Source organism: Nannospalax galili, unplaced genomic scaffold (assembly GCF_000622305.1).
Source record: "Nannospalax galili isolate Female #2095 unplaced genomic scaffold, S.galili_v1.0 scaffold1124, whole genome shotgun sequence".
In the NCBI taxonomy this organism is placed as follows: Eukaryota; Metazoa; Chordata; class Mammalia; order Rodentia; family Spalacidae; genus Nannospalax; species Nannospalax galili.
The window spans coordinates 1,083,926-1,110,488 of NW_008351693.1; the positions used below are offsets into that span (position 1 = coordinate 1,083,926).

A 26,563-nucleotide genomic window follows, 5' to 3' on the forward strand; every position below is an offset into this window, starting at 1 on the left:
CAAGAGGCTTTCAAAGACTGCAGCTAAGCCCACAAAACTGTTCCCTTATGGAAAACACTTCATTCTTTCCTGTAGATATCACATGGCTGTGTTTGATTTATGTGAACTGAATTCTCCCAGTTTTCATTTATTCGAACTGACAACTTACTGTTATTTTTCATTTATTTGAACTGGCTGACTCACTGTTATTTTTGATCTTTAGTATATGCATTTAACCAATATTTGTTCATTTTCTTTATATTATCAACATAATTTGTCAGAGTAGAAAAGTCTGCAGAAATGATAAGAAAAAAGGTTTGAAAATCTTTTCTCCCTCCCTCCCTCCCTTCCTTCCCTTTCTTTTTCTTTTTTGTGACAGAGACTCATTATATAGCCCTGGCTGGCCTGGAACTTGATGTGTAGACCAGGCTGGCCTTGAACTCACAGAGATCTGCCTGCCTCTCTGTCTCCTGAGTGCTGGGATTACAGGTTTGTACTGCCATGTCTGTCTTAAAAACCATTTTTAATTCCACCTTCTAGGTATAATGGGTGCACTAATTTTCTAAGGTAATGTACGAATTATATAAAAATACTCCTTACTGTACATATTTGTGGCAAAAAGAAAATAATTTCTTCTATAACCTAAATAATAGACTCTGGAGGGCCTCTTAGATTTTATAAATTTTCTTTGAGTTCAGGGAGCCGTTCCCCCCTTGGGAATTAAGAAAAAATAACTCAGTGAAACCACTGGCTCTAATTTAAAGCAATCACTGCAAATTATCCGAGTTTATAAAAAACAGGTGTTTTATTTCTTTTTCCTTCCTTTTTCTTTTTCTTTTTTGGTAGGGTTAGGAGATACACTATTCAACTGGCAAATCACATTATTGTGGTTAAAAATTAAAATTGTGTGTGAGGTAAGAAAAACCATTTCTCTGAAGCATGACTCGTTTTGATGTGGAAAGAGCCCAGGACAGGAATGCAAGACCCGAGAACTCTACGTAGATGATTAAGCACGTTCTTGTAATCAGGAGAGCCTTGCCCTCTGCACCTCTCTACTGTTCGACTTCATCTCATCAGACTGGAATCAGACTGGAGTCCGTCTGGGTATTTTCTGAGTTCCCAGAGTGATCTACAGAGGGCTGTGTGAGACAGTGCTTAATACATACGGGCTTTTTAACTCACGAAGACCTGGGGGTCAGAACACACAGGTTAATCTGTGTGCTCTGTAAGAGGTTTACAAAAGACTCATGTGTTGTCTAACCTGCTCCTCATTCAATGTTTGTTAAATGGAAATACTAGGTCTTTACTATGGCAGCTTCTAGGGGACAAATAAACTGCCCAACTGATAATCTTGCAAACATGATCATGATAAAATTTGAAGACAAAAAATGATAAAGCATGATATCCACTATCATTGTCAAAATATCAGAAAAATACAACTTGAAAAAAGGTCGAAATGTCATACGCAGTCATTTCTGGGTTGCAGAATCATGTGTTTATATTTTGCCTTCGCCTACACACTTCTGCAACCCTCACCAACAACACCCACTCACACGAGTGTGCATGCATGTACACACACACACATACACACACACACACACACACACACCCCAGGACCCCATAAATATTACTTATTTTAAAAAAGAAGCATAAAAATTCACAAAAAATTAATTAAAAACAGAAGTAAACAGACTCCATTCCCTCCTTTGATACTAACTTCAGAGCTGCTCACCCCACGGGCAGCTCCCGTTTGCCAATGTTAAGAAGTAAGACTACAGAAAATAGCATGGCATGCATCTGCCAAGACAGATTTGTGGTTGATATCTCTTCGAGAAATGCCTCCGTTAGAAAAAGTAACTGTTGGTGTTGTCTCCCGGGTCAGTCGTTTTGAAAAGTAGTGGGGAAGTAGTGCTCAGAGGTGGATTTTCAAGTTTTGTACGAACCCAGCACTTTGAATGGAGCAACCGTAGAGATGACAGAGCACGTGAAAGAAGATGAGAATTATCACCAGGCACCTGTCATGCCATCTTCCTAAAACAGACTCACAATATGCTGTTCCCCATCATGAAGTACTTGATAAATGTAAGCTCTAATTATTACAATGCACGTGTCTTTTGATTAGACTCATTTCAAAGACCCTGGGGTGTGGGATACGGAGTCCAGACCCTACTAAGCACAGCTGCATTCACGTGGCTGTCTGGAGACATGAGTATCTTATGCATATTATCTCTAATGCTTAGTTAACCCTCCAAGTCCTTCTCATTGTTCTCACTCTACAGATAAGGTTCTTCGGCTTAGGGAGGTTAAGGAACTTAACAGATTTCAAGTCCTAGTTTTCATATCTTTGAAGTCAACCCCAGGGGATCATATGACACTACATCTTCCTTAAGGCATATGTATCACTGAGTCCCTTGGCAGCCCTTCTTCAGCATGGAGGGTCTCCCAGTAATGTTAGAAATCAGGGTTTGTACTGACCCAGGCATGACAGATGATGACATTGGCAGTGCTCCCATCATTCTGACCTCCTCAGAGAGGAACGAAAGTGAAGTTGGAGGAGAAAGAGAGCAAAAGCAATAAATATACCAAGAGCCCCTGAAGTAGCTTCCGAAGGACTGCAGACTGGTGACAGGTTTGGGTTCTTTTTGACAGCTAATCTATGTTCATTTTTCTCAGTTCATTTCATAGAAACTACAGAACCCTTCCTGAGATTTGAAGACTGTCACTAGAGTACAGTAATCTCATCTGAAATTCCATACAGTGAAAGAGCAAGGCTGGGAAAGTGCACAGCACATGCAGCTGCCGAAACACTAACAATACTGGTGGCAGGTACTGGGCTAACACCATCCACACAGTCAGAGACTTTTCTCTGTGTGGCTCCTCTCCAGCCTTTAACGCCTTTCGTCACTCAGCCTTCAGGTCCACCTATGAGGAAACTGAGTTTTCAGGTAGAACAGGGGCCCTGAGGGCTTCAGTGACTCCTGCAAGGTCAAGGGTTGGCGAAAGCTACTACCATGATCATTTTGCCTCTGCTTTCTGAGGTCTGAGTCACATGCCTATTTTTCTTGGATGCTGTTGCTTCCATGACTTCCATCCATCCTTCCTTCCTTCCTTCCTTCCTTCCTTCCTTCCTTCCTTCCTCCCTCCTTCCTTCCCCTCACTCCTTCCCTCCCATTCTCATTCATTCATTCATTCATTCATTCATTCATTCATTCATTCTTCTCTTTCTCCAAAACCAAAATGTGATTAGGATATTAGTGTAAATCTTTGTCTCCCTGAACAGGCATTTATGAAGCACCTACTGGGTGACGTGCCAGGTCAAAAGAAGGTCGAAAAAAGAAGAAAGAAAAAAAGGTCAAAGTATTTTCTCTCCTGGGGATTTTGCTTCAGTGATATGTCACGATATTTCGAAATCTGCATTATTTGAAGAACTGTAACTACGTTATGGGAGTGCAGCAAAAAAATAAAATTTCGATGTGAAATTTAAGATTGAAAATTTGAACAAGAGATGTAAGGAAAGCAGTGTGCCTATGGCAATGTGAGGGTGAGAACCTTACACTGTTACCTTGGCTCAGAAGTGCTTAACAAGGGCCTTCATGTAACTGCAACCCATTAATGTGGTTTAGTCATACAGTAAGCATACATTAAGTGGGAACTTACAGGTTCCAACTGAGGTGCTGAAAATAAAGTATTGAAGATGACGGTAGAACATAAAGATGTAGGTAGTGGAATTCTATAGCTAGAAACTGAACAGTGAGAGAAGAGGGTCATAAAGAAGAATTACTGTAGAAAACAGATCCCTGTTAGGAGATGGGATCACTCGAAGAGCCACTGTGAGGGTGACAAGTCCACCAAGCCACGTCAGAGTAGGAGGGTGGATCAAGAACACAGGAAGAAGACAGGGCTTGGGCACCTGAGGAGAACTCTATCTTTGTCCAACTGGAAATACCAGAAGATGCTTTGAGAAGGCTGAAATTCCTATTTGCTCTCTCACGATTTAAAATTTCACAACCATTTCAGAGACCATGGAGTAGATTATTGAATCGCCTACTTTTATAATTCTAAGAAATTAGTACTTGGTACTGCTAATATCGAACTTGAGGATTTCAGGAATCCAGATAGAATTGATGCAATAAATAATGAGACATAAGTGACAGTCACCTAGCACTGCTCATACGGCCGAAAGCATTTCACCTCAGATGGAGCTTGGTTGGAAGTTATCACCCTGCTAATAATGGAGCTGTAAGGGCTCGTACCACCTTCAGGTACTTCAGCAGAATTAATTTGTCATGAACATATGAACTCTAAAACCTTGACTGGAAAACTAAAAATAAATATTGTCAAGTGTGAATCAAGTGACGGTGCTGTCAAAGATTTCAGCCAAGAGTTCTGTAGCCGAGGGAACACAGTCTAACACGGAGCACTCTTGATATTTTCAGATTAAATTTTCAGGCAGGAAACAAAAATCTATTCTTTTTGTTTTTCCTCTTTGATCCTAAATTTGACAGCAATTGTGGAAATTGTTTGAAGCCACACTCTGTGGAATTTTCCGAGAAATCTCTCCCTGTGTCCGACAACTTCAAATAACTTGTGAATTGGTAATGGTTAAAGGTCAGAGCACAAAGGAAAACATGCATTTTCTAAAGTCTGAGTTTAAAACACTACCAAAATCTTCTCATTCAAACCACATGCATGAAACTTAAACAAATCTCTGTTCACACTGTGAATGTATTTCATGAAGTTTGACTCATTAATTTACACCTTAATTGGACACATATTTTTAGGCACTCATTATGTCTCTGCCATGGCTGTGACCACCAACCACAGTGAGAAGCGCCCACATCTAGGACTTGCATCTACTCACACGTCCTTCCTGAGGACACCTTCCTAAATTCAGAGTTGTTTTTGTTATTTTACATGGGAGCTCCAAGAGTCAAAAATCAATTTTTCCATTAATCCCTGAATCTTTCACATTAGCTAGACATTTCAAAATAATTATCTAGGAAGAAACTCATCAATGTGTATATTCTTTTTTTTTTTTTAAACAAGGTTTTTTTTTCATTCTGAGGCTTATTTTTACAATGTGTATATTCTTTTTTTTTTTTAAACAAGGTTTTCTTTTTATTCTGAGGCTTATTTTTACAATGTGTATATTCTTAATGTGATTTTGCCCTGTGCTAAATTGAATGTTTTAATTAGGAAGAGGAGGAAATTGACGAGAAATCAGAATGGTTAAGATACAACTTTCGTCACTCCCTCCTTGGCCATTTGCCCCTTGATTTTTGTCTTTCTTCCCCACTTAGTCCCACTTCTTGTGTGTTGGGGGAGAGGATTTGAACATGAACACGTGCGTGTAGCTCTGTGTGGAGGTCAACGTCAGGCATCTTCTACCTGATGGCTCTCTGCCTTATATTTTAAGAAAAGTCTCTCACGGAACCAGGAACTCATTAATTTGGCTAGACTGGCTGGCCTGCGAGCCTCTGAGATCCGTTTGTGACCTCCTCCCCAGTTCTGGGATTACAGTCGCATGTCATCAACATTTTTCTGTGTAGTGCTAGGGATACGAATGCAGGTCTTCATGCTTGTGCAATGAGGGTTTTACCGACAAATCTATCTCCTTTGCTCTCCCTCCATTTCTAACCCTGAACTTGGTAATGACTGACTCTTCATTACAAAACTTCTGATTACTTCTTAGAATGCATGGAGGAATCCTATCCCTCAATGAGTTATCATGAATGAGGCAGAAGTCCTGGTCATCTCATAGCCCTTTACCTGTCCCTCCTTCATAGTAAAGTCAGATACCCTGAGGCCACTTATTGACTTCCTCTCCTCTCCTTCCTATGTAGGCTATTGGAGACATGTCTGCAAATCTGTCCATACCCTTCACCTACCTAGTAGGCCAGATTTAAGTAGAGGAAGCATTATCCTGTGAACTGTGCCTGGGAAAGAAACTTCCAGAGGCCAGCTGGGTAAGGGGCATGATGACATGAGGAAGTCAGTCACGGAGAAGACAGCAGCTGGTGGTCTAAAGGGGGAGGCAGGGAAAAGTGCAGCAAAAGCAACATCAGAATGACACACGGAGTGGGTGAGGTGAGTTTCATTATGCAAATTAGGATTCATCCAAGAAAGGGTAGCTAACTTTGCTGCCAGTGTGATCATCCTAGTAGGAAGGCTGGGTACACAGAAAGCACTATTTTTAATACCTACCTTACAGGTTTGAGTTACTACTGAAAGCGGCAAAACTCTGTAAGGTAGTTGTAGCACTTGATACAGTATGTTAGCTCTTCCCCACTTCTTCTGGAATTAAATTTTTAAAAAATATTTTATTTATTCTTTTTATTATATGTGTATGAGTGTATTGGCTTCTAGTATGTGAGTGCACCCATGTCAGGCAATGCCACGGAGGTCAGAAGAGGACTTCAGTTTCCCCTGGAACTGGAGTTAAGAATGGTTTGTAGCTGCCATGTTGGTGCTGGGAATCGAAGGTGGGGTCCCCTGTAAGAGCAGCCAGTGCTCTTAACTGCTGAGCCATCTCTTCAGCCCTGAATTAAATTTCTTTTTAAAAATATTATGTATTCATTTATTTTTTAATTTATGTGTATCAATGTTTTGCCTGCATGCATGTAAGGGCACCATATGTGTGTAATGATCGTGGAGGTCAGAAGGGGGTGTCAGATCCCCTGAAACTGGAGTTAAGGATGGTTGTTAGTTACCATGTGGGTGCTATGAATCAAACCTGAATTCTCTGCAAGAGCAGTCAGTGCTCTTAATCACTGAGACAACTCTCCAGTCCCTAGATTTCTTATTTTATAATTATAATGGATACGCTACAGTAACTTAAAATAGAGACCAGGCACAAAGAATCCATGAATAAAGCCAGGCACGTTCCCTAAGGGAGAAGAAATGTATAAACATAGGAAACCTTACTTGAACTATTTTTTACAAATGTTAATGTTAAAAGAAAAGGAAATGTGCGGCTAACGGTTGTGTATTTGCATCTACTGGTGGGGAGTTCTGTGTGTATCTGCCAAGTCTGTTTTATCTGTGGCATAGTTAACTCTGAGTTGTCTTTGCTGAGTTTCAGTTTGGAACGACTGAACACAACTAGGGGATTTCCGGCAGCATAGGCCAGACCAGGCAGCTGTGACCGGGTAAATATTTTTATCACTGTATTTCTGTATGTGTCCTGTCAAGTCCTGTCCTTCAGCTTCCTCACCGGAATCTTCAACCCACTTCTCATTCAGAGCTGTCCAGGGCAGGAACTAGTGTTTGCTCGAATAAGCTCTTTAAAAACTTTATGGTGCCTCATTTTTCCTTTAGACAGTGTTAGCTCTTCTTAGTCAGTACCATCTTGGGTCACATTGATACAACATTTTCCATGTCTTTTTCTGACTGTTCGTAAGATGTATGTGATAGATTAAAAGGTATTTGTTATAATTCTTACTTTACTACTTTAAGAATATTTGTTCAATGAGCATTGTTCTACCAGAATATAATAAGAAAGTCCATTCCGCCTTCATCTCCAGTTCCTAGCACAGTGTTCCTAAAATAACGGAATAAGTATTTTGGTTTTCCAGTTCCTGAAAACGAAAAGAGAACAGACCTAAAGATGCACAGGACAGAAGGAGCAGAGATGGACACTAAGGGCACAGGGAATCTAACCAAGGGAATTTCAGCAGAAAATTCCGAAAGTCTAGAAAAGGAAATAGACATTCAAACACAAGAGACATCTAGGAGCCTAAACTGACACAATCAGAGAAGAACTTCTCCATGACATATTACAGTCAACATGTGAAAAATACAAAGGAAAGATAAAACTACTAAAAACTGTAATGAAAAAAAGCCCACAACAACAAACAAACCCTTTCCGAAGGAAGAAAGACCCGAGGACACCAGATCTCCGTTAGCAACCCCGAATCAGGAAAGCACAGAGCAATAATGACTGAAAATAAACAATGACACCAAAATGACAAAAAAGCCACTATGTTTTAACATTGATGGGAAAATAAAGGCATTTGAAGACAAGCACAAACCAAGACAGCACTGAAAAATACCCAAAGGACTACGAGGCAGAGGAGGAAGAAAGAGTCTCTATCACAAGAGCTCAGCAAAGAATAAACTACACGGGAAAATAACAGATGAACTACGGAGGGCAAGGAAAGATGCCCTCATGCCAAACACAGGAAACCAGAGAGCCCCCAATAGGCTAGAAAATAAAGAACAAAGAATAAGCCAGCCAATGAGAAAAACAGCCATCAAGATCACAGGAATTAGGAACCATCTCTCAAGAATGAAGGTAAATATTAATGGCTTTAACTCACTATGAAAAGATGTACACTTGCTGACTGGATTAGAAAACTAGATCCAACTATATGTTGTCTCAAAGAAACACATATCACTGGTAAAGTCAACTATAGACCAAGACTCAAAGAATGGGAAACAGAGCTAGGTATGGTGGTATACACCTTGAATTCTTGCACTTACAAGATAGAGGCAGGCAGAATCTCTGTGAGATTGAGGACAGCCTGGTCTACATAGGGAATTACAGGTCATCTGGGCCTACAGGGAGACCCTGTCTCACAAAATCAAAAAAGAATGGAAATCAATCAACCAACTGAATGAAAGCCAAAGGCTACTTGGTATCGCTACACTAATATCTGAAAAATAGATTTCATACCATAATTAGTCAGAAGAGATAAAGAAAGCAACTATATATGAATGAAAGGAAAATCATTAAGAAGATATAAAAATTGGAAATATATATGTACCAAACATTGTAGCTCCCAATTTTATAAAAATGAACACTAATTGATATGAAAGGTCACATAGGTCCTGGCACAGTCAGTAATAGCACATGACTTCAATAACCCACTTCCGTTTTTAGAGAGGTTATCTGAAGCTCAGTAAAGAAAACTCAAAGCTAACTGTATCATAGATCAAATGGACTTGGCAGATACATACAGAATTCTCCACAAATAGATACAAAATACAAATTCCTGTCAGCAGCCTATGGAAACTTTTCTAAAATAGATCACATTTTAGGTCCTAGATCAAGTCTTACCAAACACAAAAGAATCAAAACAATTTCTTGTATCCTGTCAAATCATAGTGCAATAAAACTAGAAAACAACATCAAGGAAAACTACAGAAATGACACAAATTCTGGAGACTAAGAATACACTTTTTCATGACCTATAAGCAATTAAAGAAATTAGGGAGGAAATTTTAAAATTCCTAGAGTCAAATGAAAAGGAGAGCACAAGTTACTAGGTCCTTTGGGATGTAGCTAAAGCAATCCTAGGTAGGAAGTTTATGAGTGCTTCCATTGAAAAGTTATCAAGATCATAAATAAATACCCTAAAGGGGTCCCTCAAGTTCTTGGAAAAACAAGAGAGACATGCAATACATGGCAAGAAATAACAAAACCAAGACAGAAATTGATGGAGTGGATACTAAAAGACGAAGAGCTGGTTCTTTGAAAAGATTGATAAAATTGACTATCCCCTAGCCAAACTAATCAAAAGAGAGAAAAGACCCAAAATTAATAAAATCAAAGATGAAAATGGAGAAATTACTGCAAATTTCAATAAAAATCCAAAGAATCATTAGGGAATACTTTGAAAAGTCATATTCCTAAAGACTTTAAAATCTAGAAAGAATGGATGAATTCCCAGACATGTACGATGTACCGAAATTAAATGTAAAGGATGTAAACCAACAGATCATAACAATCAACAAGACTGAAACAGTAATGAAAAGTTTCTCAACAAAGAAAAGTCCAGACCAGATAGATTCTCTGTTGAATTCTATCAAAATTTAAATAAGAGTTAACACCAATGTTCCTCATACAACTTCATAAAATAGGAAAGGAAGGGACACTACCAAACCCATTCGACAAGCCAGCATTACCCTGCTACCAAAACCAGATAGGGACACAGGAACAACAAAACACACAAGCAAGTAAACAAAACAAAACAAGACTCGCGGACCAATTTCCCTGATGGACAAAGATGCAAAAGTTCTCAATAAAATTCTGGTAAACTGAATTCAAGAACATATCAAGAGGATTACAAACCATGACTAAGTTGGAATCCTTTCAGGGATGCAAGGTTGGTGGTCTAATACATGTAAATCAGTAAATGTAACAGCACATAAATAGACTTAAGGAAAGAAATCCCTGGCTCGCTGTAACTGAAGCAGAAAAGACCTTCAGCAAATTTCAATATCCCTTCAGAATAAAAGTCCTGAAGAAATTAGGAACAGAAAGACCATAACTCAACATAACAAAGCTGTATATAAAAAATCTACATCCAACATTATACCAACGGGGGCAGGGGGAACCCTGAGAGCATTACCTCAAACCCATCCTCATGCTCCCTTACTTGCTGTCACACATACAGTTACTAGCTTGATACTTCTAGTTCTGTCACCCTCTTACTTGGGCCTCAAAGCTGGTCCCACCCACAGACCACCTTCCACCCTCACTTAACAAATACTTCAGGGCCTTCCCCATTGACCCCAATACACATGTCCTCCCTTGTTCCTCATTTTCACTCCATCTTAGACAGCTCATGCTCCAAACCTGCTTATGATCCCCTTCCTTCCTGAGTTCCAGCCCTTCACTTCCTTCCCTAATCCTGTCTGTAGGAAGTCCGTCCCAGCCACCCACTCTTCTGGCCCACCATTCTTCTGTGTGGTGCATGTGCCCTTTCCCGGGCTGGCTTCAAGTTGTTTATGCTTATGTAATAGTCATCTCTAGCACATACTCCATATTTAGATAATGGCTACATGCTACCTCTGAGTTTTGGAGGTGACTCTGGGTGTCAAACCCAAGGTCTTGCACATATTAGGAAAATACTCTACCACTGAGCCTCATCCTTGGGCACTCCACACTATCTTTGTGTTTTTAATAGTCCTGAAGTGGGAAGTCAACAGGTAATTGTTAAATGAAGGGAGAACCACTGTTGTCTGATGAATACACCACACCAACACAGGCCCTCAATACAACTAAAGGAGGGACCACAGAAAGACTGCATCACAGGGAAGAAGAGACCCGAAGCAGAGGGTGTGGCTTTACATCTGTGTGGAGCAGAGGGTATGGGGCAAACAGCGCACAGCAACGGCAGAGAGACAAAGGCACAAGGCCTCTGTGCTAAAATTTCATTCTTGTTATGTGTTCCTGGAGTAAACAGTTTTATAAATGATCTTAATAGTTTCACATCCATGACCTAGTTAAAAATACTTTACACAACAACCTTTCAAAGCAATGTAGCAGTAGAATGTTTTCATTGATTCTTTTCTGAAAAAACAAGCGAAGACATCACAGTTGAATAGATTTGTATCAGATGATAAATGCCTGAAGATAAATGCTAGATCAGAGTGCGTCTGTCCCTATAAACACAACACAACACCATCATCTAAGTGCTCCCTCTGAGGTCCAAGCCCAGAGCGGGGCAGGAGTCACTGCTGCTGTGGGATCCTGGCTAAGTGATGGATTCATGTGCTTGGTTTGCAAAATGCAGAAAATGGCGATGTCTGACTTGCTGAGATTTGGTACAAGACCGTGAGCTACCGAGACACAGTTTGAACAGCACCAGGCACATCGTAAACGCTCAGAATTGATATTGTTTTTAAGCACTGCCTAGTCTTAACGCTTCTATTTTCCTCAGCTAAACCTTATGTAACTGTCCTGTCTTCTTTTGGGGAGAGGCACTTAATTTATAGTGCCATCTTTCTTTAAAGATTTTGATCAGTTCCAATTAGTTTCAACTTGAATATGGAAAAAAAATATTCTAAGAATTTTGTCAAAAATGTTTTTCTTTGTCATGTTCCCAATAAAACTTACTGCAACATTTGTGTGTGTGTGGTATGTGTGTGGTGTGTGTGTGTGGTGTGAGTGGTGTGTGTATGTGTGGTCTGTGTGGTGTGGTGTGTGTGTGGTGTGTGTGTGGTGTGTTTGTGGTGTGTGTGTGTGGTGTGTGTGGTGTGTGTGGTGTGTGTGTGTGGTGTGTGTGCGGTGTGTGTGTGGTGTGTGTGGTGTGTGTGGTGTGTGTGTGGTGTGTGGTCTGTGTGTGTGTGGTGTATGCTGTGTGTGGTATGTGTGCCGTGTGTGTGTGGTGTGTGTGTGTGGTGTGTGTGCGGTGTGTGTGTGGTGTGTGTGGTGTGTGTGGTGTGTGTGTGTCGTGTGTGTGGTGTGTGTGTGTGGTGTGTGTGTGGTGTGTATGTGTGGTCTTTGTGGTGTGTGTGTGGTGTGTGTGTGGTGTGTGTATGGTGTGTGGTCTGTGTGTGTGTGGTGTATGCTGTGTGTGGTATGTGTGCCGTGTGTGTGTGTGGTGTGTGTGTGTGGTGTGTGTGCGGTGTGTGTGTGTGTGGTCTGTGTGGTGTGTGCGGCGTGTGTGTGTGTGGTGTGTGGTGTGTGTGTGTGTGTGTGGTGTGTGTGTGTGGTCTGTGTGTGTGTGTGGTGTGTCTGTGGTGTGTGTGTGTGTGGTGTGTGTGCAGTGTGTGTGGTGTGTGTGTGGTGTGTGTGTGTGTGTGGTGTGTGTGTGGTGCTCTTTAACTGAACTCCACTGGTGTGTGTGTGTGTGGTGTGTGTATGTGTGTGGTGTGTGTGTGTGGTGTGTGGTGTGTGTATGTGTGTGTGTGTGTGCATACACTAAGGGCAATGTTTGATACCTTCCCCCATTATTCTCCATGTTTTTCTCTGAGACGAGGTTCTCGCACTGACCCTGGAGCTGAGCAGTCGGCTTGGCCGGCCGGCCAGGGAACACAGATAGTGTATCAGTAACTTTTCTGTTGCTGTGATAAAATACCATGACCAAAGCAACTTCATGTCGGAAGGATTTGTTTAGGCCTATGGTTCCAAAGGGATAGAGTCCATCGTGGTGGGGGAGGGCATGGCATGGTGGCAGAAGGAAACTGGCTGATCATACTTTTGTCCACATGCAGGAAGCAGAGTGAGAATAGGAAGTGGGTCAAGGCTATAAACCCTCAAAGCCCACCCCAGTGACTTGTTTCCTCCAGGAAGGTTCCACCTCTTAAATGTTCCACAACCTCCCCAAACAACATCTCCAGCTGGGATCAAGAGTTCAAATACATGAGCCTATAGGTGACATGTAACCACCACATTCTGCCCCCTGCTACCTATAGACTCATGGCCATCTCATAATACAAAATGCATCTAGTGCAACTTCAAAAGCTCAATAGTTTTTAAGAATCTCAACAATGTTCCAAAGTCCAAAGTCTCTTCTGAGACTCAATGCAATCTCTTAAAACGGGACTGTAAAATCATAGGAATGAATTATATGCTTCCAGCATCCAGTGGCACAGAATACACATTCCCATTCCAAAAGAGAGGAATGGAATGTGCCTCTGTCTGGAATCTGGGGCTTCAGTTTTAGAGTCTAGGGGGCCCCACCCCTCCAGCTTTGCTGCTTGCAGCATATATCTCCCTCTTGGGCTGGTTCTACTTCCTGTATGCAGCTGTCCTTGACAGACATCCCACAGTTCTGACATTCCCAACATCTGGAGGTCACCACCACCCAAGCTTTGCCTTCATAGCTTTACACAACGGCCTTTCAGAGCTCCCTTGCAGGGACTTGCAGGGACTCCAGCTAAGCCACACATTGCCTGGCCTCAGCTGCTCTTGAAACTGTGGAAGAATCCATGACCCTCTCAATCTTGCATCTTTCTTGTCCACAAAACCATTGCCATGTAGATAACACTTCCAAGTTTGGCTACCATCTTGGGATGGTCCCTGGTCCCCTTGGACCACAGTTGCAACAACTTCTGTATGCAGTTGCTTTCTAGGAGGAGAAAAACCCTTAGGATTTCTCTTTGCTCAAGTTGAAGGCTTAGATGGGTTGGGTTTGCCTGGAGGGCACCTTTCCTTTCTAACGCAGAGGAGAAACGGCACTAATCTCTTTAATGGTTACAGCCTCTTTTTCAGCACATGACTCTGGCATTAAGATTTCTAGTGCTCCTTTCTTCTCAGAACTGTATATTTTGTATTTCTTTTTGCTGCAGTTGCTTTTTTTCATTGTAGACTTGCATAAGAGTAATTAGTAATGACTGTACCATAGACTCAATGTTACGTTGTCTTGAAATTTCCTCCACCAAAGAAATCAGTTCATTACTTTTAACTTTAACCTCATGAAAAGTCTCAGGACATGGGGAAAAAAATGGGCAGATTTCTTGTCAAAATACAACACAAATGGCCTCTAGGCCAGTTGCTAATAGGGTTCTTATTTCCCTCTGGAACCTCAGGAGCCAGACCTCTACTGTCTGAACTGCTGTCTCCCAGGCTCCTACTAGAATGGCCTGTTAAGCTTTTCTTACAGCATTCAACCACCTTAACAGTTTAAGGTTACAAAGTCTTCACATTCTTCCAAAATATAACATGGCCAAGGCCAAGTGCTGTACATCAACACCCTACTTTTCTGGTACCAATTTCTGTATTAGTTACTTTTCTGTAACTGGGATAAAATACCACAACCAAAAGCAACTTAAGAAAGAAAGGGTTTATCTGGGCTTGTGGATCTAGAGGAAAAGAGTCCATCACAGTGGGGGCAGGGGGAGGGCATGGCATGGCATGGCAGCAGGAGCAGGAAACTGGCTGGTGATATTTTCATCCACACACTGGAAGCAGAGAGAGAGAGAACAGGAAGTGGGGTGAGATCATAAACCCCCAAAGCCTGCCCCCAGTGATGTACTCCCTCCAGGAAGGCTCCACATCCTAAAGGTTCCATAACCTCCCCAAATAGTACCAACAACTGGGCACCAATAGTCCAAGTATATGAGCCTACAGGGGACATTTCTCACTCAAGCCACAGGTACTCTCTGCCATGTTCCACTTTTATGTGGGTGCTGGGAATCTGCACTCAGATCCTCATGCTTGTGTGGAATCATCTCCCAAGCCTTATTGTAACAACATTTTAAAGTCAATGAAGACCTAATTCTTGAAGTCTGGAATGTTTGTTGATACAAAGTTTTGTTCTGATTGTGGTGTCCTCTAGAGATTTAACCAGGTGTGTGTTTCCTGTCAGTAACTGCATGGCCTAAACAGAATTTATGTTAAAACTTTTAGCATGAGATGATATATATCTTCCAAGTATTTATTAAGCTGTTTTACTATAAAAAGAATTTCAAAGACAAGCTGTTGTCAAAACCAGTTCTATAGAAACAGCATAAGCCTTAACTAAACATTCTTAAATAGACCTGTTAACAGTCAGAATTGGAATTTTCTTAGCATAAATCTCGCCAATGTGTCCTTTGAATGGTTTTTTTTTAAAAAAGATTTACTTTTTCTTCTCTCTCTCTCTCTCTCTCCCTCTCTCTCTCCCTTGCCATGGGTGATAAGAACTGAACTCTGGTCCACTCTTACCCCCTGAGTCATCTCTCTAGACCCTTGAACATCATCTTAATTTTATCCAAATCGTTGCTTCACAGCTATCATGTGAGGGCCTTCCTTTCCATTTAAGGTAATTTTAAAACATTCATAGGGCTTTGGACTCTTTTTTTCAAGTGTCTATAGTAATAAAATCAAGAGGAAGTATTTTCCAGGGGAGAAAGAGTTTATTCTTAAAGTCCCCCCCCCCATTTTTTTTGTCACAGGAAACAACACAGTGAGAATTCTGCGCTTGGTTAGAGAACCCTTCTCATCTGGAACTGGCAATAGGATTGCATCCACCTCCCACTTCAATTTCCAAGTCTGAAAGGAGACGCAGTCACTGAGTCATTTGGCTTGCTCTGCCTGCTGAGTGTGAAACGGGCTGCTACTGAGTGAGCTTTGGGAAGGGAAAAGTTGCATCTGGACATGTGCTTCCTTTAAGACAGAATGCCAGAGGGGCTATAAATACAGCCTCTGCTCACTCTCCTTGCTTTGATGCTGTTTAGGAATCAGCCTAATTTACTTCCTAGGACTGCACACGATACTTTGTTGCATACGGATTGTGTGCAAATGGCTTTATTTTTCAGTGCTCTGATTTTACTTTTTTTTTTGGTCTTTTTGAGACAGGGTCTCCCTGTAGCCCTAGCTGTCCTAGAACTCACTATGTAGACCAGGCTGGCCTGGAGCTCAGAGATCCGCCTGTCTCTGCCTTTATTTTACTTTTTTTTATATAAAGGAAAATGAACCAAGTATAATAGCTTTCAGAGTGCACAAAAACGACAATTTGTGAAAGTAATCAGATTCATGTTTCAATTGTGTTCTGGTTATCTTACAGTATATGAAGCCCTACATAAATTGGTAAATGGAACAGGTAACCCTGAGCAATCACAGAGATTGAAGTAAGCAATATCACTTTCCTGAGGGAGTACTGTCCAGCCAGCCCTGCACCATGGAGGACTTGACATATGCTGGCTGTCCAGACAGTGAGAGCCCTCATTATCTTCTAATTGGATCAAAATATAAATATGTGCCATGTTATTTCTAGGCTTGATATTGAGGTTCTAGCATTACCATGTTTCATGACAGAACTAAGAACTCTTAAGTCAATTTTAAAATCTTTTGAGCAACTGAAAAACAATTTGGAGTAATGTATTATTTACTTTTCTTGTTGCAGAAATGAATACATAAGAAAAAACAATTTAAGGAAGGAATCATTTTGGCTCATGGCTTGAAGCATCTTGGTGGGAAGGTGTAATGGAGTTCCTGGGGGCAGAAGCATGTGGTTGAGACTCTTCATATCTGAGCAACCAGGAAGCAGGGAGCAGGGTATGCTGGTATTAGCTGGCTTCCTCCCTTGTCCCATTCTATTCCATCCAGGACCCCCAGCCCAGGGGCAGATGCCACCACGTTCAGGGTGGATCTTTCCTCCTTAGTTAAACCTCTTGTTCTAGTTTGTTTCTCAATTGCTGTGACAAAACACTCTGACCAGTACCAACTTGGGGAGGAAAGGGTTTATTCAGCTTACATCTCCTGGGTCACAGTTCATCAGGGAGCCCAAGGTAGGAACTCAGGGAAGGAACCTGGAGGCAGGATCTGGAGCACAGGCCATGGAGGAACGCTGCTTACTGGCTTGCTCTCCTGTCCCCTGCTCAGCCTGCTTTCTTATGCAACACAGGCCTACCTGCCTAGGGGTGGCACCACCCACAGTGGGCTGGGCCCTCCCACATCACTCAACAATCAAGAAGATGCCCCAAAGACATGGCCAGTTCTATGGAGGAAATTCCCCAATTGACGCTCCCTCAACCCAGGTGTGTCAAGCTGACACTAAAGCTATCCAGCACATCTCTCTACAAATACCTTCTCAGACATGTTCAGAGGTGTATCTCCTAGATGATTCCAAATCCAGTCATGTTCACCATAAAGATGAACTGTCACAGAGACCACATGTCTAGATGCACAAATATATTGTTCACATCCAAATAAATCTCTTTCAGAATACCTTCACTGCCTAACTCATTAACCTTTAAAAACGCCTCTTGGATTATTTTCTTTTTGTTTGTTTTCATTTAATTTTTGTGTATTTCATACAGAACATCCCAAACATTTTTAATCACCTTTATACCCCTGTCCCAACCAGCACCCTTTCATAGCACCCACCACCACTGGAGCCCATATACTATGTCATCCTGTTATGGCCCACTGTGTCAAGTCAGTGTCCCTGATGTTCCCCAGTACAAGTCCATCCACTGAGGTCTAGTCAGCCTATCTAGAGTCCCTTGTTTTAGGAAGATAAACACTTTCTCATCTAGCAGCAATCAGTTTGCCCACATTCCTTCAGTTAAGACTGGGGTTCTGCTGTTCCTTTCCCCAGTTGTATGATGGGTTTTTGTCTGCCTGAGTTTGCATGAGACTTGTGTATGTTGACACCTATGCCATAGAATCATCTGAGCAGGGTCCCAGGAGCCTGTAGGACTCTGTTTCCACATGGTCCTGCACCTCCTCCCTGACTCTTACAATCTTTCTGCCCCCTCTTCCATGATGGTCCTTGAGCCTTGGGTGGGTAAAATTTAATAAAGGAGTCCTGTCCATGGACCATCATTCTGTAGACTCTTTATCTCTACTCTTTAGACATTTGTGACCTTTTGTGTTCCTGGCCCTCCGCTGCATGAGGGAGCTTCATTATTGAGAACTGAGAGATTGATTAGTGTCCTCTTCTTTACCTCTGTTCTGTGTTCCATGAGCCTTAGGTGTAGAGGTTACATTGTAGATGTGTCACCTAGCCCTGGGAAATTCATAGACAATGTCCATGTGTGACTAGTTGCGGTACTTGGTAATAGTTTCTGACTGACTGGTGCAAAATGAGCTTCTTTGACGAGTGGTGACTGGGATATTTGTCTGTAAACATTGGACTATTTTCTTAGTTACCAAATCCAACAAATAGGAGGTAGAAGGAGTTTTTAGTTACATGACAAGGGATGTTTAAACAAGATAAAATAAGACTAGTACCTAAAAAGTAAATAGAGGTTCGCTAGCTCACGTGTTGCAAATTCATTCGTGTCACCTAGTAAGAAGCATGACAAAATGTTCTCCTGATAATTTTGGGAGAATGGGTTTGTTTGGGGAAACTGCTGGCCAGTGTTTTCTTTGCGTGTCTTGAGTTGAGGAAGCTGCTCAGTCTTCTGCTGGTTTGTTGATCAGTGTTTAGCTCTTTCTACCTATGCATTTCTTCCCACCTCGACCATTGTGTGCAGCACCAGCAGTGGAGACGATGCTGACACCCCGTGAGTGGTGGAGCACTGGGAGTTTGGGGATAAGTGTGTATTGGTTTCTTTCATGTTGCTGTGATAAAATATCCTGATAAAAAGCAACGTAGGAGAGAAAAGGTTTGTAGAGAACGGTTTATTTTGGCTCATGGTTCCTGAGGGGAAATGGTCCATCAGGGCAGGGAAGGGAAGGCAGCATGAGTGTGAAGCCAGCCTGGCAGTCAGAAGGCAGACACAGAAAAGGAAGTGGAGCCAGGCTATAAAACATCAAAGCCCATGCCCCGTGCTGCACTTTCTGCAGGAAGACCGCACCTGCTAAAGGTTTCAGAACCTCCCCACGGTGCCACCAGCTGGGGTCCAAGTTTCCAAACACATGAGCCTATGGGGGCCATTTCTCATTCAAAATGCAGCCATGTGTTCACATTCAAGTGTTAGTGCTGGTTCCTGTGAAACTTGAAGTTCATGAACAAATCAATATTCACTGGCTCAGTCTAAATTAACTTTCACTATTTCTGTTTACTTTTCCTTTGGGCAGGAATATCTAAGGGGATGGGAATCACATTGTATCAGTGGTAAATTCAAAATGTGTAGTAGGGGGATTCTCAAATTGGAAGACAGCGCTGAGGCTCCGAAGAGAAACTGCAGTGAATGGGGCTCCGTGGGGCTCAGGGACAGTGTCAAAACAGTAGTGATTCTGTTGCTACTTTTTTTGTATGCTGGGATGACACAGCATGAGAGGCAAACCTTCTACCACTGACCACACCCCAGCCCAGTAGTGCGGCTTCATCGAGGATGTGTCCCCTGTGTTTTGGTTCCCTATCATCTTTGCTACTTGGTGATGAAATGTCCCTCAACTCCATAGCCAGACAAGCGAGACAGAGATTAGGAGGGTTTTTGTTTGTTTTCTTCTTTTCAGAAGCCAAATGTTTATTTAGAAGCTTCATTTGGAGAAATAGCAGTCTGTGTGCATGTGTGCGTGTGTGCGTGCGTGCGTGCGTGTGTGCATGTGTGTGTGTGTGTGTGTTTTAAAAATATCCATTTTAGGAGCTGGAGAGATGGCTTAGTGGTTAAGAGCACTGGCCTCTCCTGCAGGGGACCTGGGCTCGGTTCCCAGCACCCACCTGGCAGCTAACAACTATCCATAACTCCAGCTGCAGGGGATCTGATGCCCTCTTCTGAGCTCTGTGGGCACTGCATGGCATGGGTATACTTCCATTCATGCAGGCAATACACTCATGTATACAGTAAAAAAAAAAAAATTAAAAATATCTATTTTAGGGGGCTGTAATTTAGTTAATAGAGTGCTTGCTTAACATGCATGAGGCCCTGGGTTCCATCAAGCAGGAATGGTGGTACATACACACTTGTAATCCCAGCACTACGGAGGTAAGGGTGGGTATGGAGGTGGGGGCAGGTGCAGGAATTCAATCATCTTTGGCTACACAGTGAATTCAAGCCCAGCCTATATTACCATGAGACCTGGTCTCAAAAACAACAACAATAACAACAAAAATTCACTCCTAACAATGTGCTCACTCTGTGAAACCAAAAATCCCAACATCATCTTAGCTAGTTACTGAGGTTAGGGAATATGGAGTGTATAGTTACTTGCCTTCTCTCCCAGGAGAACTGGTGTTGGTGACCAGGAAATAATCCTGGTTTTAGTATTTTTCAGCCTATGCATTTCTTGGCTGAAGAAATCCCACTGGCAAACTTTGCTATGAAGTAAGAGGCTTTTACATGCATCTTTAAAAAAATTTTACTTATTTATTTTTAAAATTTTGTGTATGAGTGTATTGCCTGCATGTATATAAGTGCACCCATGTTATGCAGTGCTCATGGAGGTCAGAAGAGGGTGTTGAATCCCCTAGAACTGGAGTTATGAATGGTTGTTAGCCACCATGTAGGTGCTGGGAATTGAATCTGGGTCCTCTGCAAGAGCAGCCAGTGTTCTTAACTGCTGAGCCATCTCTCCAGCCCCTGTATGCATCTTATTTCCCATGACAAAATGTCCTGAGGGAAAATGACCATATGCTTGTGTCATCATCCAAAGCTGGTTGCGAACATTCACCGACTGTAACAATTTTTTTTCTTTTTCTGAGACAGGGTCCCTGTTCCCCCAGTTGGCCTGGAACTCACTGTGAAGATCAGGCTGGCCTCAGTCTCACGTAGATCCACCTGCCCCTGCCTCCTGAATGCTGGTGTTAAAGGCATGTGCCACTATGCCCAGTGTATATATATTTTTAATTACAAGATTTTCAATTTCATTTTATTTATTTTCTTTGCATGTGTGTTATGAGGGGCACATGTACATGTGCCATGCATGTGGAAGCCAGATGGCAACCTTCAGAAGTTGGTTCTCTCCTTCTACCCAGTGGGTCCACGGGTTCAAACTTAGACTGTCAGGCTTGGCGGCAAATGCCTTTACCTACTGAGCCATCTTGCCAGCCCTGGTTATCACCCATATTAAGTAGCTGATGAGTGCTTTGTCTTTTTGGCTTAGTGGAACATTCAATGGCACAAAGAGTTATCACCCATATTAAGTAGCATTTGTTCACTGCTGATGAGTGCTTTGTCTTTTTGGCTTAGTGGAACATTCAATGGCACAAAGTTTTGAATGTATCTTAGAGAATAACACAGACATTGCATTCCACCCTACTGTTTTCAAGCATATTAAAAGACCCTTTTCTTTAAAAAAGAAGACAATCCTGTATACATATATATTTTGGAGCTCACCAAATTTACACAGAATTGGGCAGATGCATGTCCTAACAGTGGAATGCTCGTCCAGCATCCCACAAAGCCCTAGGATTGACCACCAGTATCATAGAAACAGACAAACTGACAAAGGCTTCTTGATCAATGATGATTATAATAAAAACTAAGTTTTTGTTTAGGCTTTTTAACTATAGATAATAGCAGACATCATAGTGAAGTTTAAGAAGGCAAATCATTCCTTGAGGGTAGTGCGGTTTTGTTAGTCCAAGTGACCCCAAATGTCATGAGATTCAGCTCACCCAGTAACATTTAGTACAGTTTCCCTAATTCCGGCGATACACAAATCCTCACGAAACGCATCTCACAAACCCTGAAAACTCCCATATCCTGGTGTTTATTTAAAAACACAAAAATCGGTAAAGACAAGATGTGAAATTGTCTCCAACATTATGGTGAGTCAAAACATCAGTGTTGAAGAGAATTCTGTGAAGGTGACCTGGATATATCCGCCCCATGATTTCCTGTTTAAATCCACACCTGCACACAAAGCTGCATACAGAAGCATACACTAAAATAATGAACTGGAGACATGGGAACAGCATCGTAAGATGGTGTTCAGATGACTGCATGCTTTTCCTATGACTATTAGATTTTCTTTTCTGTCAAGCTAGGTCTGTTCCTTAGATCTGCCAAGAGATGCACAGTCAGTGATGAAGTAGGAAAGAAGAAGGCTCATGTGCTGCCCATTACAACTCACCTACACAATTCAGGCTCTGATCACATAGACAATAGGGTTTAAAGAAACCCCCTAGCTAGGGACCTAGCCCGGTGGTAGAGAGCTTGCCTAGTAGGCACAAGGCCCTTGGTTCAATCATACACACCACAAAAATAGACAAACAGAATCACTGGGTCAACTTTATAATTAATAGACACATTTAAAGAAAAAATTAAATTGGTGTGACATTTTAAAAACCTACATTATTAATTCAGATTTCTTCAATAACATATGTATTGGGGGAGAGGCAGTATTTTTCCCTCAAAAGGCACACAATCATTAGTGATTGTTTCAGATTCTAAAAGACAAGCATTAGAGAGGAGAAGGAGAAATCATAAGATGGTATCAATCAAGTAAATGACCCTTAGCATGTTCCAAGCACTTATCCACTTGACATCCAGTTAGTCACAGTGGGGCAGGACAGAGGATTACACCCAATTTATACAGCTTGTGAGTTACAGAAAAGGTAAGTCACCTGCAGGTTACGTAGGTGGCAAGTGGTGCCACAGAGATCTGAACCAGGCAATGAGGCTGTGTGGAGCACCTTAAACATGTCTATACATGACCATCCACCATCATGTCACACCCTTATCTCACTATGCCCACACAATGTTCAAAGCAGATCACATCCCCTCAGTCCACAGCTTGGATCATTCCTTGAGGAACATCATGAGGTTATTAAAAGGCAGTGGGGCTGAGATTCCATGTGGGGCTTCAAAGCCCTGAAAGAAGTTCTAAGAAGTGTCTCTTCTCAGAGGTCCTCAGGAGGGTCGGAGATCAGTGGTGAATACTATGCGTGGAGAGGGAAGAAGTCTGTTCTGCTCACTGCAGAATTCCAGTCCATGACACAGGGCCTGGCATATGCGAGGGGACCTTGCCCATTCCCACACTCACCAATCCTCACACTGGATAGCTCATGGTTTCTTATCATTTCCCCGCTATAGACTGCAAGCTCTTGGTGTAATTGGAGCTTACTGTGTCCTGGGAAAACTTCTAGAAGCTTGGAATGCCAGTCAATGAAGTGAAAGTCTTTACTCTTATTTTCTTTCTTTTCTCTGTGTGTGGTGTATCCATGTGTGTGCATGATCACGTGTGCTCATGCATGTACATGTGGGGGAACAGAGGAGGATGTCAGGTGTTCTACCTACTGTACTAGGCTTTATTCCTTCAACACAGGGTCTCACTGAACCTGGAGTTTTCTGTTTCTCAGCCCTAGCAAAGCTCCTGTCTCTGCCCCCTCATGCTGGGGTTTCAAGCACTTGAGCCATGGCTGACTTCCTATGAGCACGTTGGGGATCCGAATTGGGGTCTTGTTTAAACAGCAGGAATGCTTATTCATTGGGCCGTCTCACCAGCCTCGGGTCTTTTACTCTTTCCTTGGTTTCGTCTCCCGAACAGCTAGCAGACTGTTGTACTCTCCGTGAACATTTACTAAATGAATAAAATGAATTCACTGGGAGTGGCAGGTAGATGTCCAAGGGGGGGAGGCCGAGAAGAGGAAACATTAGGGTTGTATCTATTGATTAGATTTTTAAATTAAAATCTTAACATGGTTATGATAAATAAGGATGATCACTTTTTATTATTCAGCTCACCTTTCAAAGCAGAAGTGATACAACATATATTTCTATTCTAAAAGTAAACTACAATCCCAGCTCTGAAAGAGAACATGTATTTCAGGAGACATTGTTTATGTCTTTGTCGGACTATTTTTCACATTACACTCCCCAGAGCTCAGCCTGTGTACCCTGGTTTCCAAAAGGTGACTTTACAAGGCAAGTTTTCTCCTGGTAATTAGACGCATGCATGTTATAACTCATTTGGCTTCAGCAGTGAGGTCACAGGCTGCCCAGCCTATTGTCACTGGCTGATTCAATTACAGGCAGTGGCATCTCATCTCCATGCAAAACATTAGTAAATTAACACTGCTCGCTTTGCATTCATTTGGGAAATCTGCTCAGCTGGTGATGACGATCGTGACAAGCAGGGAGTCGTAGGGACACTCTGGTAATACCTTGAAGCTTTGCACATATCAATTAAAACCCTGGCTCGGCTCCTTGCAACTGGGGTTTGGTCTGCAGGGTAAATTTCTTTTTTTCACAGCACAAAGCAGAAATCAGCATCGGTAATTGGTGAGAAAAACACACAACCACCTCAACAAAAAATAGCTACAGAAACACTCAGCCTGGTGTTCCTCAATCCTTCCTATAACTCGGGGCCTGATTTAAACCAAAAATAAATGAGCTCTGGCATGGGGCGCTTGTCTTCAGACCAGATTTACAACTCTGACTCAAAGCACAAATCACAATAAATATCGGAGGCTGGAGAGAGATTATAATTCAAATGCCTCGACTGCTCTTTCCAGTCTAAGGGCGTCTTAGCCTAACCAAGAGACTTTAACCCAGGAATCTTTAGGTCACAGAACCTCTATTGATGGGCGTCAGTTGTTTTATAAGACCTGTGAAGAACATTTTATGTGCATTTGGCTGACAGGGGCACACATCATTTTCATCAGTCACAGTAGGTCGTGCCAACTCACAAGGCGAGGATTCTTGGTCTAGGGCGAAGGGGCAGAGACAGAGATCTGCAACCTGCTGTGGTCCACCTGCCTCAGGCCTGCACGGCTTTGTGTCCCCTTGCATGAGGAACTTTCTTTGTCAGCCTATGATCTTTGTCTTCCCTGTGATCTAATACATGAGTTGGATGTGAGGGATCACCAGTTAGGCTGAGCCTTTGCCTCTGATGGTCCACAGTCTAAAAACTCAATCATTGATGACCCGTTACCATCCTCTACTGGCCCACTGAATATCGTTAACCACAAACCAATTAAGCATTTAGGAAAATAGGAATATTTACATTGTGTCTGTTAACATTTGCACTGTATCCAAGGACCTGAAAGACGAACACCTCCCATTTCAACACTGACTAATGGCAAGTCAAGCCACCAGCAAACATTTTTGTGAAGTCATAATCCTTTACCTTATGTAGCACATTATGACAAGTGAAGCCTAACTTGCACTTTAACTCTCTCACCACACCAGGCCGACTGGTGTTATAAGTCTATGGATTTTGTGTGGCTCTAGAAGATAGGGTAATGGGAAAAGTGTTTCTTGAAACTATTCAGACAGTTGCTTAGAAATACTTTGAACTTGGAGGGCATGGAATTAAAGATAAGGTCAATATTCATCACCTTTCATAATAGCCAATTAAGCTAAAATGCAAGGATTTTAAAAAGTCATTATGGTTTATTAGGTAAAAATGACTGATTTTAAAAAAGTATTTTATTTATTATTTTTATTTTATGTGTATGTGTGCATTGCCTGCACGTAGGTAAGTGCACCCGTGTCGTGCAATGCCTGCAGAGGACAGAAGAGACTGTTGGATCCCCTGGAACTGGAGTTATGGACAGTTGTTAGCTGCCATGTGGGTGCTGGGATCAAACCCGGGTCTTCTGCAAGAACAACTAGTGTTCTTAATCGCTGAGGCATCTCTCCAGCCCCAAAATGACTGATTTTTGAAAACTGATAATATACATTCTCCCCTAAAAGCCACTTTTCAAAAAAAAGATTTCTAAGTGAGAATACGGGCTGGTTGGAAATCAGAAATGTCATTCTTGTGTGGACACGCAAAGCTGACTTACGGTCACGATGAGCCCTTTCTCCTGGAAGTATTTAACCAGGGGAGCGGCATTCTGCTTGAAGTTCATGAGTCTCCTCTGCGTGGCTTTCAGATTGTCGTCAGGCCGCCCCTGTTGCTGCGCACGCTTCAGTAACCTTTCTTTGAGTCTCTGGTTGGCACAAGCCAGGAACAGCACCAGGTCTGGGGTACAAATCTGTAGAGAGCACAGACAGGTGTTGAACATGTCAAGCAACACCTGCGTGGGTGGTGGTCTGCCTCTCCATTTGCCCTATTCAGGGGCTACATCCTCGGCTCTACATTTTAGCAAGTGTATTTCCTGGGCTCCTATCTACAAAAGACCCGGGGTACCAAGTCCATAGACGTCCCTATAAATATTGATCCACCCCATGTGGCAGTACACAGTGACCCTCTATATATCAGAAAACATTTTTCTATGTTCACATAAATTACTAGGTTGAATAAAGAACAATACAGGGCAAACTGCTGAAGTATACGTAACCTGATTTTGGAGGAGAGAGAATGATTGGGCCACACTGTTGTCTGCAGCAAGTTGCTATTTTAAAATTACCCACTGTATGCCGGGCCGGTACTAAACTGTTCCATTAAACTTTATAAGTCTATAAGGTAAACATCAACTCTGTTATTATTTCTTTCTTTCTTATTTATTATCTATCTATCTATCTATCTATCTATCTATCTATCTATCTATTATCATCTATCTATCTATCATCTATCTATCATCTATCTATCTATCTGTCATCTATCTATCTATCATCTATCTATCTATCATCTATCTATCTATCTATC

General features: G+C 42.0%; 1 protein-coding gene across 5 annotated transcripts in view; it reads right to left on the bottom strand.

Moving 5' to 3' along the window:
- Window positions 1–26,563, bottom strand: part of Ak5 (adenylate kinase 5) — a 272,457-nt gene that overhangs the window by 166,711 nt on the left and 79,183 nt on the right. For all 5 annotated transcript variants that reach the window (XM_008848652.3, XM_008848651.3, XM_029553799.1 and 2 more), the window contains exon 6: window positions 25,758–25,949. In XM_008848652.3, the coding sequence (XP_008846874.1) occupies window positions 25,758–25,949 (192 nt within the window). The remainder of the gene's footprint in view (window positions 1–25,757; window positions 25,950–26,563) is intronic.